This window comes from Gigantopelta aegis, chromosome 12 (assembly GCF_016097555.1).
Source record: "Gigantopelta aegis isolate Gae_Host chromosome 12, Gae_host_genome, whole genome shotgun sequence".
NCBI classification, from domain to species: domain Eukaryota; kingdom Metazoa; phylum Mollusca; class Gastropoda; order Neomphalida; family Peltospiridae; genus Gigantopelta; species Gigantopelta aegis.
Genome location: NC_054710.1, coordinates 51,746,410 through 51,762,296, shown reverse-complemented (window position 1 = coordinate 51,762,296; position 15,887 = coordinate 51,746,410). Strand labels below are relative to the sequence as shown.

The 15,887-nt window shown below is 40.1% G+C and overlaps 1 protein-coding gene across 1 annotated transcript in view; it reads right to left on the bottom strand.

The window, feature by feature from the left end:
* Positions 1 to 7,725: 7,725 nt before the first annotated feature.
* The window catches only part of LOC121386147 (filaggrin-2-like), a 15,527-nt gene continuing 7,365 nt past the window's right edge, over positions 7,726 to 15,887 (bottom strand). Inside the window, exons 2-5 of the mRNA XM_041516946.1 lie at positions 11,790 to 12,273; positions 11,058 to 11,663; positions 9,406 to 10,503; positions 7,726 to 7,923 (exon numbers count right to left, since the gene is read on the bottom strand). Coding sequence (XP_041372880.1) covers positions 7,726 to 7,923; positions 9,406 to 10,503; positions 11,058 to 11,663; positions 11,790 to 12,273 — 2,386 coding nt within the window. The remainder of the gene's footprint in view (positions 7,924 to 9,405; positions 10,504 to 11,057; positions 11,664 to 11,789; positions 12,274 to 15,887) is intronic.

Genomic DNA, 15,887 nt, shown 5'->3' with positions numbered 1-15,887 from the left:
GGAATACATTGTTTCTAAAGAGAAATCTACCAGTTTAAGTTGAATATGTATTGTGATTCCACACATGTGACAGTAATGTAAAATGTGTTAAAGGAACACATTGTTTCTAAAGAGAAATCTACCGTTTAAGTTGAATATGTATTATGATTCCACACATGTGACACGTAATGTAAACTCTATTAAAGGAATACATTGTTTCTAAAGAGAAATCTACCAGTTTCAGTTGAATATGTATTATGATTCCACACATGTGACACGTAATTTAAAATGTATTAAAGGAATACATTGTTTCTAAAGAGAAATCTACCAGTTTAAGTTGAATATGTATTGCGATTCCACACATGTGACACGTAATGTAAACACTATTAAAGGAATACATTGTTTCTAAATGGAAATCTACCAGTTTAAGTTGAATATGTATTGTGATTTCCACACTTGACACGTAATGTAAACTGTATTAAAGGAATACATTGTTTCTAAAGAGAAATCTACCAGTTTAAGTTGAATATGTATTGTGATTCTACACATGTGACACGTAATGTAAACTCTATTAAAGGAATACATTGTTTCTAAAGGGAAATCTACCAGTTTAAGTTGAATATATATTGTGATTCCACACATGTGACACGTAATGTAAACTCTATTAAAGGAATACATTGCTTCTAAAGAGAAATCTACCAGTTTAAGTTGAATATGTATTGTGATTCCACACATGTGACACGTAATGTACACTCTATTAAAGGAATATATTGTTTCTAAAGAGAAATCTACCAGTTTAAGTTGAATATGTATTATGATTCCACACATGTGACACGTAATTTAAACTGTATTAAAGGAATACATTGTTTCTAAAGAGAAATCTACCAGTTTAAGTTGAACATATATTGTGATTTCCACACGTGACACGTAATGTAAATTGTATTAAAGGAATACGTTGTTTCTAAAGAGAAATCTACCAGTTTAAGTTGAATATGTATTATGATTCCCACACGTGACACGTAATGTAAACTGTATTAAAGGAATACATTGTTTCTGAAGAGAAATCCACCAGTTTAAGTTGAATATGTATTGTGATTCCACACATGTGACACATAATGTAAACTCTATTAAAGGAATATATTGTTTCTAAATAGAAATCTATCAGTTTAAGTTGAATATGTATTATGATTCCCACACGTAACAGGTAATGTAAACTCTATTAAAGGAATACATTGTTTCTAAAGGGAAATCTACCAGTTTAAGTTGAATATGTATTGCGATTCCACACATGTGACACGTAATGTAAACTCTATTAAAGGAATACATTGTTTCTAAAGAGAAATCTACCACTTTAAGTTGAATATGTATTGTGATTCCACACATCTGACACGTAATGTAAACTCTATTAAAGGAAGACTTTGTTTCGAAAGGGAAATCTACCAGTTTAAGTTGAATATATATTCTGATTCCACACATGTGTCATGTAATGTAAACTCTATTAAAGGAATACATTGTATCTAAAGAGAAATCTACAAGTTTAAGTTTATTATGTATTATATTGAATATTAAATTGAATATGTTTTGGACACAAGTAGCGCACACTTATTTTGTTTTAGAAGTAGTTATCTTGGCCATCTGGCCTAAATAACTGAATAAATGTCTTGGCGTGTCTTCACTTATCTTGTTTTGACTTGTCGTATCTTGTCTTGTCAATGAAGAAACACAGATCTCGTTTCAGTTGAACTATATCTCGCTATTTGGCTCAAATAATGGTGCGACACACCAGCTTTTCGCGTGGCCGAGAGAAACACAAAGAGGAAACCCGTTGCCGTCTTACAGCTTAGCCGTACAGATGAATCTTTCCTATGGATAGGACTGTACATACCTGACCATTGATGCATCAGTCTCGGTCTAAAATCCGTAAAACGTATCAATACTCACCCTCTGTTCCACATCATCGGATAGGACAGTACATACCTGACCATTGACGCATCAGTCTCGGTCTAAAATCCGTAACGCGTATCAATACTCAAACTCTGTTCCACATCATTGTACAGTACATACCTGACATTGATGTATCAGTCTCGGTCTAAAATCCGTAACGCGTATCAATACTCACCCTCTGTTCCACATCATCGGATAGGACAGTACATACCTCACCATTGACGCATCAGTCTCGGTCTAAAATCCGTAACGCGTATCAATACTCACACTCTGTTCCACATCATTGTACAGTACATACCTGACATTGATGTATCAGTATCGGTCTAAAATCCGTAACGCATATCAATACTCACCCTCTGTTCCCTATCATCGGGCCGTAATTTGACTTATATAATACTGAAGTTAACGATTCAAGTGTCGTTGCGTTTCCTTGGTAATAAATGCAAGATGGAACAGTATCTCTTTACCAACACAGTGACAATGGCTGGCTACATCTTATATTACAGAAAAAAAAAAAAAAAAAAAAAAAAAAAAATTAGAAATTGTAAACAAAACCTTACAAATTAGATATACTTTTGATGAGCACAGTTTGGTAAAGGAAATCGATTTATGTTAAACGTAGTTTCCTCCCAAATACCATGCACCCCTATACTTCGTCATGTAATACATGATTCCTGCCTCATTGCTTAAAAGTTGCAACAGCAAAATAATCTGGTTTGGATAAGAACCGACGTGTTTAAACATTCTGTAATATAGAAGATTTCTAAAATGAACCTCAGTTTATATTTGTATGCTCATAATTCAATAAACGTGTGTTAAGTGCATTAATAAATATTACTATTGTAACCCATCGTTTGTCGAACTCATTCAGTTAGCAAAACGTTCATTATTAAACCAGCTGTACCCCCCCCCCCCAAAAAAAAAAAAAAACACACAAAAAAACCCCCACCACCAAACAAACACCAAACAAACAAAAAACAACAACAACAAAAAAAAATCCCAACAAACAAACAACAACAAACAAAACAAACAAAAAAAAAAATAAAAAAAATAAACCCACCCAACCCTAATCTGTATATACTTGTTTAACAATTGATATTTTCGTGTATGCCATGTTGCATTGAAAACTAGTTTCATATTTTGAATATGTAGTTTAACATTTTGCTTCCCTTAATAAATATTACTATTGTCACCCACCGTTTGTCGAACTAATTCAGTTAGCAAAACGTTCATTATTAAACTAGCTGTACCCCCCACCCCCCCCACCCCCACCCCCAAAGAAAGAATGAAAGAAATAAAGAAAGAAAGAAAGAAAAAAAAATACCCCAAAAAACCAACCGAATCTGTATATACTTGTTTAGCAATTGATATGTTCGTTTATGCCACGTTGCATTGAAAACTGGTTTCATATTTTTTTTAATATATAGTTTAACATTTTTTTTTTTTACATTTTTTTTTTTTGTGTCTATTTATTGCACTATTTCGGTTGAGAAACGGTTGAAACATGGTGCCACAAGTTTTGAATACCAGCTATATATAAGTTATGTGACAATGTCCGGACGTTAAAAGAACTACACTTGTTTCGTCCCTTCGGACTTCGCCTTAGTGTAAGGCAATGAGTTCTACCGAATGATTTTACATTAATTTTACAACACCTCCGCACACGACTCCATACACAGCAGACAATGGCTTTGTTGTAGTGCGAAAACTATACGTGGAACTAACAAATAAACCAGACGAGTCTCTAACATGTTTAGTCAAGCAGTGCTACGAAATACACACGATGAGTCTCTCACTTGTTAAATCAAGCAGTTTTCAGTTCCAAGAATCGTAAAACATCAATATTATTGACGATTTGTAGTCTACTGTTAGAGGTTATTCCTCCATTTCAAGATTACAAGCTCTTGTTTCACTCTAGTCAGGGTTAGGGTTAGCGTTAGGGTTAGGGTTTGGATGAGTCTGAGAAGTAAGGGTTATGGAGACGACTGTAGTCTACTGTTAGAGGCTATTCCTCCCGTTCAACATTGCAAGCTCTCGTTTCACTCTAGTCAGGGTTAGGGCTTGGGTTAGAGTTAGGGTGAGTCTGAGAAGTAAGGGTTATGGAGACGATCTGTAGTCTACTGTTAGAGGCTATTCCTCCCGTTCAACATTACAAGCTCTTGTTTCACTCTAGTCAGGGTTAGGGTTAGGGCTAGGGTTAGGGTTAGGGTGAGTCTGAGAAGTAAGGGTTATGGAGACGGTCTGTAGTCTACTGTTAGAGGCTATTCCTCCCGTTCAACATTACAAGCTCTTGTTTCACCATAGTGGACCACGACTGGTATATCGAAGGCAGGCACGGCGGAAGGAAGTACATTGGGGTGTGGGGTGTGGGATGGCGTGTGGGCGGTGGTGTGGGAGCCGACTTAGATCTCGGGCGCAAAGCAAAAGTTCTCGATGGTCCGGGGGTACACTCCCCCGTAAACGTTTCAAAACTAGATGTCCAGAAATGCACTTTTCTCGATTCTAAAAGTACACTCCATCTCTGTCCTAAGATTTATTGCCAATGATAGTTTCGATTGGTAAATATTGGAAGGCGGTGGTGTATGATATATGGTTTCAATTCCTTCTGTATTCTGTACTCTTTTCGATTAGCAGCAAGGGATCCTTTATATGCACCATCCCACAGACATGACAGTACATACCACGGCCTTTGTTACATCAGTTGTTGATCACTGGTGAGAATGAGAAATAGCCCAGTGGACCCAACGACGGGAGCGCTGTAACACTGAGCTACATCCCGTCCACTGGTTAGTCAGAGCTAAATCAATATAATGGTTTCTCACCTAACCACTGAGTCGTCAGATTCCCTATGGGTGGGAACCGGTACCGGGATGCGAACTCAGTACCAACCAGCCTTATATCCGATGGCCTAACCACTACATCACCGAGACCGATACTCGTTCTTTATGAGTCGTCAGTCTCCCTATGGGTGGGAACCGGTACCGGGATGCGAACTCAGTACCAACCAGCCTTATATCCGATGGTTTAACCACTACATCACCGATACCGATACTCGTTCTTTATGAGTCGTCAGACTCCCTATGGGTGGGAACCGATACCGGGATGCGAACTCCACATCATTACCAACCAGCCTTATATTCGATGGCTTAACCACTACATCAGCGAGACCGGTACTCGTTCTTTATGAGGACTGCCACTTGCTACTTCATAGCGCGCCAATATCGACACTACAAACATTTCTATAGCTTCTGTAAACACATTAAAGTTTGAATGAGCTCAAGGATTGTGTATCGATGTATCAATCAACACACATTATACCCCACTTCCGGTCTCGTCGTCATGATTTATTTTGTTAAAAGTGTAGGTGTCTTCACAGATAAACTACACATTTCCTCCAAAAGGGTTGATGTGTTATAATATACCTACACTTTTCGGAGGAAATATGCAGGTGTATCACGATACACATACACGTTTCATTTAACTACACCTGTATTTAAAACAAAACAAAACAAAAAACAAAACAAAACAAAACAAAAATTATGAATAATACAAGTAGCTTTTATTGTCATAACTTACAATGAAATCCGGAAGGTATTTCCGTTGTTTCTATTATATTTGATGAGCATGTGTTCACATTTGGAGAAGCGCACGACTGCGCAACCGTTACTAACACTTTCCGTCACGTTCACACTGACGATGTTTGGTTGCAAAGCATTGTCTTTTAATTCCTTCAACACTTGACTAAAATTGTTAGGTATTGGGGAATGTAGACGAATTGTCCCCTTGTGGTACACGTCCAGTTGTCATAACCTGTCTTATACAACACCACTTGTTCTGAGACGTGTTTGCGGGAATCAGTAGCGTAACTATCTCCAAAAACATTTCTCCTCCTGCAGTTAGAATTAAAATCGTCTTGATTGTCTAAATTAAAATGCACAGAAAATGAAGTCCATTAATTTTAACTAAATAAAAAATCTCCATTCTGGATTGCAAAGTTGTTTTGTTTCTTTTTTGTCGCTGGCTTATTTTCACATCCACGACTGTCATTCACAATTCACCTTTAACAAAATCAGACAAAAATGGTTTTGCTTGGTGACACTTTGGTTTTGCTTGGTGATCATTTGCATACAACAAAGTTCAACGTGTGATTTTGTAATATTTCAGCCAATACAAAGAGTCCTCTGATTACACATGCGCACTTACTCACAATAGTTATATCCACTTGAGATGTTTACAGCACGATACGTCTGTTAAAATCATGCAATGGGCGGACCTGTAGTCAATGTGGTAGGGGTGTCAACTACCCCGTATCCAGTAAATTCTCCAAACTTAAAATAAATCATTAAATATTATTTCTTGTTCTATATATCATAACACGTTGATTTTTTAGACGATCTAAATATAAAAAAAATGTTCTCGAAAATAGCATTTCAGTACTTAATTATCCATACTATTCGCACCCAAAGAAATGTAAACTATGTCCCTGAGTTTTAATATATTCCAATACCAGTACAGCCCTAACACACACTGATAAAACTACCCCAAACTGCGTTTGCACGTGCGATACGAATAACTGAAATAGACAGTTTCACTGCTCCGAAACAAAATGTGACGATCACGACGACGTCTGGTCCACGCTATTTTATTTTCATTATTTACTACTTTCAAGTTATTGATTTTGTTAGCCATAGAACTAATATGATATATCACTCGACTTTAAGTTGGGTATAAGTCAGTTATACACACATTACTCGGTGTATCGGTGACTATTCCAAAACAGTTTTGGTCGTGAGAACCTCGACTTCGCCTCGAAGGCCCCACGACCAAAACTGTAGGGCCACATACCAATACGCCACATAAAGTGTAGGTACAACTATTACGTATACCAGTCTCGGAATAGACGTGTCAGATCCTCTTGTGGGGTATGGTCATGTTAACAGAGATCCCACCCTCCTCCTCCCCAAGTAACACACATTATACCGGTATCCTGATAGACGTGCCACATCCTCTTGTGGGATATGGTCATGTTAACAGATATCCCATCCTCATCCCCAAGCAACACACAGTATAAAGGTCTCGTGATAGACGTGCCAGATCATCTTGTGGGATATGGTCATGTTAACAGAGATCCCACCCTTCTGCTCCCCAAGCAACGCACAGTATACCGGTCTCGTGATAGACGTGCCAGATCCTCTTGTGGGATATGGTCATGTTAACAGAGATCCCTTCTCCTCATCCTCAAGCAACACACAGTATACCGGTCTCGTGGTAGACGTGACACATCCTCTTGTGGGATATGGGCATGTTAATAGAGATCCCTTCCTTCTTCTTCTCAAGAAACACACAGTATACAGATCTCGAGATAGACGTTCCACATCCTCTTGTGGGATATGGTCATGTTAACAGACATTCCATCCTTCTCATCCTCAAGCATCACCCAGTATACTAGTCTCGTGATAGATATGCCACATCCTCTTGTGGGATATGGTCATGTTAACAGAGATCATTTCCTTCTCATCCTCAAGAAATACACAGTATACCGGTCTCGGGATAGACGTGCCAGATCCTCTTGTGTCATATGGTCATGTTAACACATATACCATCCTTCTCCTCATCCTCGAGCAACACACAGTATACCGGTATCGGGATAGACGTTCCACATCCTCTTGTGGGATATGGTCATGTTAACAGAGATCCTTTCCTTCTCATCCTCAAGAAATACACAGTATACCGGTCTTGGGATAGACGTGCCAGATCCTCTTGTGTCATATGGTCATGTTAACACATATCCCATCCTTCTCCTCATCCTCGAGCAACACACAGTATACCGGTATCGGGATAGACGTTCCACATCCTCTTGTGGGATATGGTCATGTTAACAGAGATCCTTTCCTTCTCATCCTCCAGCAACACACAGAGTATACCGGTCTCGGGATAGACGTGCCAGATCCTCTTGTGGGATATGGTCATGTTAACAGAGATTCTTTCCTTCTCATCATCCTCAAGCAACACATAGTATACAGGTCTCGTGGTAGACGTGACACATCATCTTGTGGGGTATGGGCATGTTAACAGAGATCCCTTCCTTCTCATCCTCAAGCAACACACAGAGTATACCGGTCTCGGGATAGACGTGCCAGATCCTCTTGTGGGATATGGTCATGTTAACAGAGACCCCTTCCTTCTCATCCTCAAGCAACACACATTATACCGGTCTTGGGATAGACGTTCCACATCCTCTTGTGGGATATGGTCATGTTAACAGATATCCTTTCCTTCTCATCATCCTCAAGCAACACACAGTATACAGGTCTCGTGATAGACGTGACACATCAGCTTGTGGGGTATGGGCATGTTAACAGAGATCCCTTCCTTCTCATTATCCTCAAGCAACACACAGTATACAGGTCTCGTGATAGACGTGACATATCCTTTTGTGGGATATGGTCATGTTAACAGAGATCCCTTCCTTCTCATCCTTCTGCTCCCCAAGCAACACACTATACCGGTCTCGTGATAGACGTGCCAGATCCTCTTGTGGGATATGGTCATGTTATCAGAGATCCCTTCCTTCTCACCCTTCTGCTCGCCAAGCAACACACAGCATATGAAGTAAGGGAGCACGTGGTATACGAGACCAAACTGAATTCCCTGCTAGAGACGTTACGCCTGTATAACACACACATACATAATGTGAGATTGAATGACTGCACTGTGAGATTGACTGCCAGTATTATGAGACTGACTGCCAGTACTGTGAGATAGACTGTCAGTACTGTGAGAATGCATGCCAGTACTGTGAAATTGAATATCAGTAATGTGAGACTGACTGCCAGGTGGGTTTTTTTTGGGTGGTTTTTTTTCCTTTTTAAAAATGTTTTTCAGAGCAGATAAGGAAACAACAGGGACTTCTGGCAGCCTCACATGATGGCATTCAGCCTGGCAGCCTCACATGATGGGATTCAGCCTGGCAGCCTCACATGATGGGATTCAGCCTGGCAGCCTCACATGATGGGATTCAGCCTGGCAGCCTCACATGATGGGATTCAAAGGTAAGTATACATGTTATTAATATTTAACTTCTTTTCATCATTTAAATTAATTCTTTAGTGTTCTGTAATGTCTATGTTTGCAAATAATCTTTAAAAAACATCACATTTTTGTATTTGTTATTTTCAACAAAGCAATTTCGTTTTCCATCAGGTTTTAGATCGTACCACAATACAACGTCTGGTGTAACTGTCTTTCCTCTGTTCGTTTTAAAAGAATTGTTTTTGCTTTTAATACCTAATAAACAATCACTCTTAGCACTGTCACTCTCACTACTGCTGTACTGTTTCTGTCGTCTCATTCCAGTCTTTGTGCTCTCAACATCACTGTGATATTGGCTGCTAATACAGTGAGACTGAAAGTTAGAACCTTGAGTTTGACTGTTAGTACCGTGAGACTGACTGCTAGTACAGTTAGACTGAATGTTAGTACCGTGAGATTGAATGTAGTACTGTGCAACTGACTAGTAGTACTGTGAGACTGACTACCAGTACTGTGAGACTGACTGTTAGTACTGTTAGACTGACTGTTAGTACCGTGAGTTTGACTGTTAGTGATGTGAGACTGACTGTTAGTACTGTGAGACTGACTGCTAGTACTGTGAGACTGACTGTTAGTACTGTTAGACTGACTGTTAGTACCGTGAGTTTGACTGTTAGTACTGTGAGACTGACTGTTAGTACTGTGAGACTGACTGCTAGTACTGTGAGACTGACTGTTAGTGCGGTGAGACTGATTGATAGTACTGTGAGACTGACTGTTAGTACTGTGAGACTGACTGCTAGTACTGTGAGACTGACTGTTAGTGCGGTGAGACTGATTGATAGTACTGTGAGACTGACTGTTAGTACTGTGATACTGACTGCTAGTACTGTGAGACTGACTGTTAGTGCGGTGAGACTGATTGATAGTACTGTGAGACTGACTGTTAGTACTGTGAGACTGACTGCTAGTACTGTGAGACTGACTGTTAGTGCGGTGAGACTGATTGATAGTAATGTGAGACTGACTGTTAGTACCGTGAGACTGACTGCTAGGACTGTGAGACTGACTGTTAGTGCGGTGAGACTGATTGATAGTACTGTGAGACTGACTGTTAGTGCTGTGAGACTGACTGCTAGTACTGTGAGACTGACTGTTAGTGCGGTGAGACTGATTGATAGTACTGTGAGACTGACTGTTAGTACTGTGAGACTGACTGCTAGTACTGTGAGACTTACTGTTAGTGCGGTGAGACTGATTGATAGTACTGTGAGACTGACTGTTAGTACTGTGAGACTGACTGCTAGTACTGTGAGACTGACTGTTAGTGCGGTGAGACTGATTGATAGTAATGTGAGACTGACTGTTAGTACCGTGAGACTGACTGCTAGTACTGTGAGACTGACTGTTAGTGCGGTGAGACTGATTGATAGTATTGTGAGACTGACTGTTAGTGTTGTGAGACTGACTGTTAGTGCTGTGAGACTGACTGTTAGTACTGTTAGACTGACTGTTAGTACTGTGAGACTGACTGTTAGTACTGTGAGGCTGACTGTAGTAATGTGAGACTGATTGTTAGTACTGTGAGACTGACTGTAGTACTGTGAGACTGACTAGTAGTGCTGTGAGACAGAATGTGAGTACTGTGAGACTGATTGTGGTACAGTGAGACTGACCGTTAGTACTGTGAAACTGACTGTTAGTACTGTGAGACTGACTGTTAGTAATGTGAGACCGACTACTAGTACTGTGAGACTGACTACCAGAGCTGTGAGACTGACTGTTAGTACCGTGAGACTGACTGTTAGTACCGTGAGTTTGACTGTTAGCACTGTGAGACTGACTGCTAGTACTGTGAGACTGACTGCTAGTACCGTGAGACTGATTTTAGTGTTGTGAGACTGACTGCTAGTACTGTGAGACTGACAGCTAGTACTGTGAGACTGACTGTTAGTACTGTGAGGCTGACTGTAGTAATGTGAGACTGATTGTTAGTACTGTTAGACTGACTGCTAGTACCGTGAGATTGACTGTTAGTGCTGTGAGACTGACTGTAGTACTGTGAGACTGACTAGTAGTGATGTGAGACAGAATGTTAGTACTGTGAGACTGATTGTGGTACCGTGAGACTGACCGTTAGTACTGTGAGACTGACTGTTAGTATTGTGAGACTGACAGTTAGTACTGTGAAACTGACTGTTAGTACCGTGAGACTGACTATTAGTACTGTTAGACTGACTGCTAGTACTGTGAGACTGACTGCTAGTACTGTGAGACTGACTGCTAGTACTGTGAGACTGACTGCTAGTACTGTGAGACTGACTGCTAGTACTGTGACACTGACTGCTAGTACCGTGAGACTGATTGTCAGTACTGTGAGACTGACTGCCAGTACAGTGAGACTGACTGCCAGTACCGTGAGACTGACTACCAGTACCGTGAGATTGATTGCCAGTAGCGTTAGACAGACTGCCAGTACCGTGAGGCTGACTGCCAGGACTGTGAAATTGACTGCCAGTACTGTGAGACTGACGGCTAGTACTGTGGGATTGACTGCCAGTACTGTGAGATTGACTGTTAGTTCTGTGAGACTGACTGTTAGTACTGTGAGACTGACTGTTAGTACTGTGAGACTGACTGCTAGTACCGTGAGACTGACTGTTAATACTGTGAGACTGACTGTTAGTACTGTGAGACTGACTGTAGTACTGTGAGATTGACTGGTATTACTGTGAGACTGACTGTTAGTACTGTGAGACTGATTGTGGTACTGTGAGACTGACTGTTAGTACTGTGAGACTGACTGTTAGTACCGTGAGGCTGACTGTTAGTACCGTGAGACTGATTGTGGTACCGTGAGACTGACTGTTAGTACTGTGAGACTGACTGTTAGTACCATGAGACTGACTGTTAGTACTGTGAGACTGACTGTTAGTACTGTGATACTGACACCTAGTACCGTGAGACTGACTGTCAGTACCGTGAGACTGACTGCTAGTACTGTGAGACTGACTGACAATACTGTGAGACTGACTACCAGTACCGTGAAATTGACTGTCAGTACCGTGAGACTGTCTGCCAGTACCGTGAGGCTGACTGCCAGGACTGTGAGACTGACGACCAGTACTGTGATGAGACTGACTGCCAGTACCGTGCGACTGTCTGCTAGTACTGTGAGACTGACTGAGAGTACTGTGAGACTGACTGCTAGTACTGTGATACTGACTGCCAGTACAGTGAGACTGACTGCCAGTACCGTGAGACTGACTGCTAGTACTGTGAGATTGACTGCCAGTACAGTGAGACTGAATGTCAGTACTGTGAGAAAGCCAGTACTGTGAGACTGACTGTCAGTACTGTGAGACTGACTGCCAGTACTGTGATATTGACTGTTAGTACTGTGAGACTGACTGCCAGTATTGTGAGATTAACTGCCAGTGCTGTGAGACTGACTGCCAATATTGTGAGACTGACTACCTGTACCGTGAGACTGACTGCCAGTACTGTGAGACTGACTGCCGGTACTGTGGTATTCACTGTTAGTACTGTGAGACTGACTGCCAGTATTGTGAGATTCAATACGTTAATATCCCAGTCCGTATCAATACGTTAATATCCCATCCGTATCAATACGTTAATATCCCATCCCGTATCAATACGTTAATATCCCATCCAGTGTCAATACGTTAATATCCCAGTCCGTATCAATACGTTAATATCCCAGTCCGTATCAATACGTTAATATCCCAGTCCGTATCAATACGTTAATATCCCAGTCCGTATCAATACGTTAATATCCCAGTCCGTATCAATACGTTAATATCCCCTCCCGTATCAATACGTTAATATCCCATCCCGTATCAATACGTTAATATCCCAGTCCGTGTCAATACGTTAATATCCCAGTCCGTATCAATACGTTAATATCCCAGTCCGTATCAATACGTTAATATCCCAGTCCGTATCAATACGTTGGTATCCCATCCCGTATCAATACGTTAATATCCCAGTCCGTATCAATACGTTCAATACGTTATCCCATCCCGTCCGTATCATTAATATACGTTAATATAATATCCATCCGTATCAATACGTTAATATCCCAGTCCGTATCAATACGTTACGTTAATATCCCAGTCCGTATCAATACGTTAATATCTCTGTCCGTATCAATACGTTAATATCCCATATCAATACGTTAATATCCCATTCCGTCTCAATACGTTAATATCCCAGTCCGTGTCAATACGTTAATATCCCAGTCCGTATCAATACGTTAATATCCCAGTCCGTATCAATACGTTCAATACGTTATCCCATCCCGTGTCAATACCGTATCAATCCGTTCAATACGTTAATCCCATCCGTATCCGTATCAATACGTTAATATCCCAGTCCGTATCAATACGTATCCCAATCTGTGCCAATACGTTAATATCCCAGTCCGTATCAATACGTTAATATCCCAGTCCGTATCAATACGTTAATATCCCATTCCGTATCAATACGTTAATATCCCATCCCGTGTCAATACGTTAATATCCCAGTCCGTATCAATACGTTAATATCCCAGTCCGTATCAATACGTTAATATCCCAGTCCGTATCAATACGTTAATATCCCATCCCGTGTCAATACGTTAATATCCCAGTCCGTATCAATACGTTAATATCCCAGTCCGTATCAATACGTTAATATCCCATCCCGTGTTCAATACGTTAATATCCCAGTCCGTATCAATACGTTAATATCCCATCCCGTATCAATACGTTAATATCCCAGTCCGTATCAATACGTTAATATCCCAGTCCGTATCAATACGTTAATATCCCATTCCGTATCAATACGTTAATATCCCATCCGTATCAATACGTTAATATCCCAGTCCGTATCAATACGTTAATATCCCAGTCCGTATCAATACGTTAATATCCCATCCCGTGTCAATACGTTATCCCATCAATACGTTAATATCCCATCCCGTATCAATACGTTAATATCCCAGTATCCGTATCAGTCCGTGTCAATACGTTAATATCCCAGTCCGTATCAATACGTTAATATCCCATTCCGTATCAATACGTTAATATCCCAGTCCGTATCAATACGTTAATATCCCAGTCCGTGTCAATACGTTAATATCCCATCCAGTATCAATACGTTAATATCCCATCCCGTATCAATACGTTAAATATCCCAATACGTTAATATCCGTATCAATACGTTAATATCCCATCCCGTATCAATACGTTAATATCCCATTCCGTATCAATACGTTAATATCCCAGTCCGTATCAATACGTTAATATCCCATCCCGTATCAATACGTTAATATCCCAGTCCGTGTCAATACGTTAATATCCCAGTCCGTATCAATACGTTAATATCCCATCCGTATCAATACGTTAATATCCCAGTCCGTATCAATACGTTAATATCCCATCCCGTGTCAATACGTTAATATCCCAGTCCGTATCAATACGTTAATATCCCATCCGTATCAATACGTTAATATCCCATTCCGTGTCAATACGTTATAATATCCCATATCCGTATCAATACGTTATCCCAGTAATATCTCCTCTAGTATCATTACGTTAATATAATATCCCTCCGTATCATTACGTTAATATCCTCATCCGTATCAATACGTATCCCAGTCCGTATCAATACGTTAATATCCCATCCCGTATCAATACGTTAATATCCCATTCCGTATCAATACGTTAATATCCCAGTCCGTATCAATACGTTAATATCCCAGTCCGTATCAATACGTTAATATCCCATCCGTCAATACGTTAATATCCCATCCCGTATCAATACGTTAATATTCCATTCCGTGTCAATACGTTAATATCTCCTCCAGTATCATACGTTAATAAGTATCAATACCATCATCCGTATCAATACGTTAATATCCCAGTCCGTATCAATACGTTAATATCCCATTCCGTATCAATACGTTAATATCCCATCCCGTATCAATACGTTAATATCCCAGTCCGTGTATCAATACGTTAATATCCCAGTCCGTATCAATACGTTAATATCCCAGTCCGTATCAATACGTTAATATCCCATCCCGTATCAATACGTTAATATCCCAGTCCGTATCAATACGTTAATATCCCATCCCGTATCAATACGTTAATATCCCATCCCGTATCAATACGTTAATATCCCATCCCGTATCAATACGTTAATATCCCAGTCCGTATCAATACGTTAATATCCCATCCCGTATCAATACGTTAATATCCCCTCCAGTATCAATACGTTAATATCCCATCCCGTATCAATACGTTAATATATCAATACATATCCGTCCGTCAATACGTTAATATCCCATCCCGTATCAATACGTTAATATCCCAGTCCCGTATCAATACGTTAATATCCCATCCCGTATCAATACGTTAATATCCCAGTCCGTATCAATACGTTAATATCCCAGTCCGTATCAATACGTTAATATCCCATTCCGTATCAATACGTTAATATCCCAGTCCGTATCAATACGTTAATATCCCAGTCCGTATCAATACGTTAATATCCCATCCCGTATCAATACGTTAATATCCCATCCCGTATCAATACGTTAATATCCCAGTCCGTATCAATACGTTAATATCCCAGTCCGTGTCAATACGTTAATATCCCAGTCCGTATCAATACGTTAATATCCCATCCCGTATCAATACGTTAATATCCCAGTCCGTTAATATCCCAGTCCGTGTCAATACGTATCAATACGTTAATATCCCAGTCCGTATCAATACGTTAATATATCCCATTCCGTATCAATACGTTAATATCCCAGTCCGTATCAATACGTTAATATCCCAGTCCGTATCAATACGTTAATATCCCAGTCCGTATCAATACGTTAATATCCCAGTCCGTATCAATACGTTAATATCCCAGTCCGT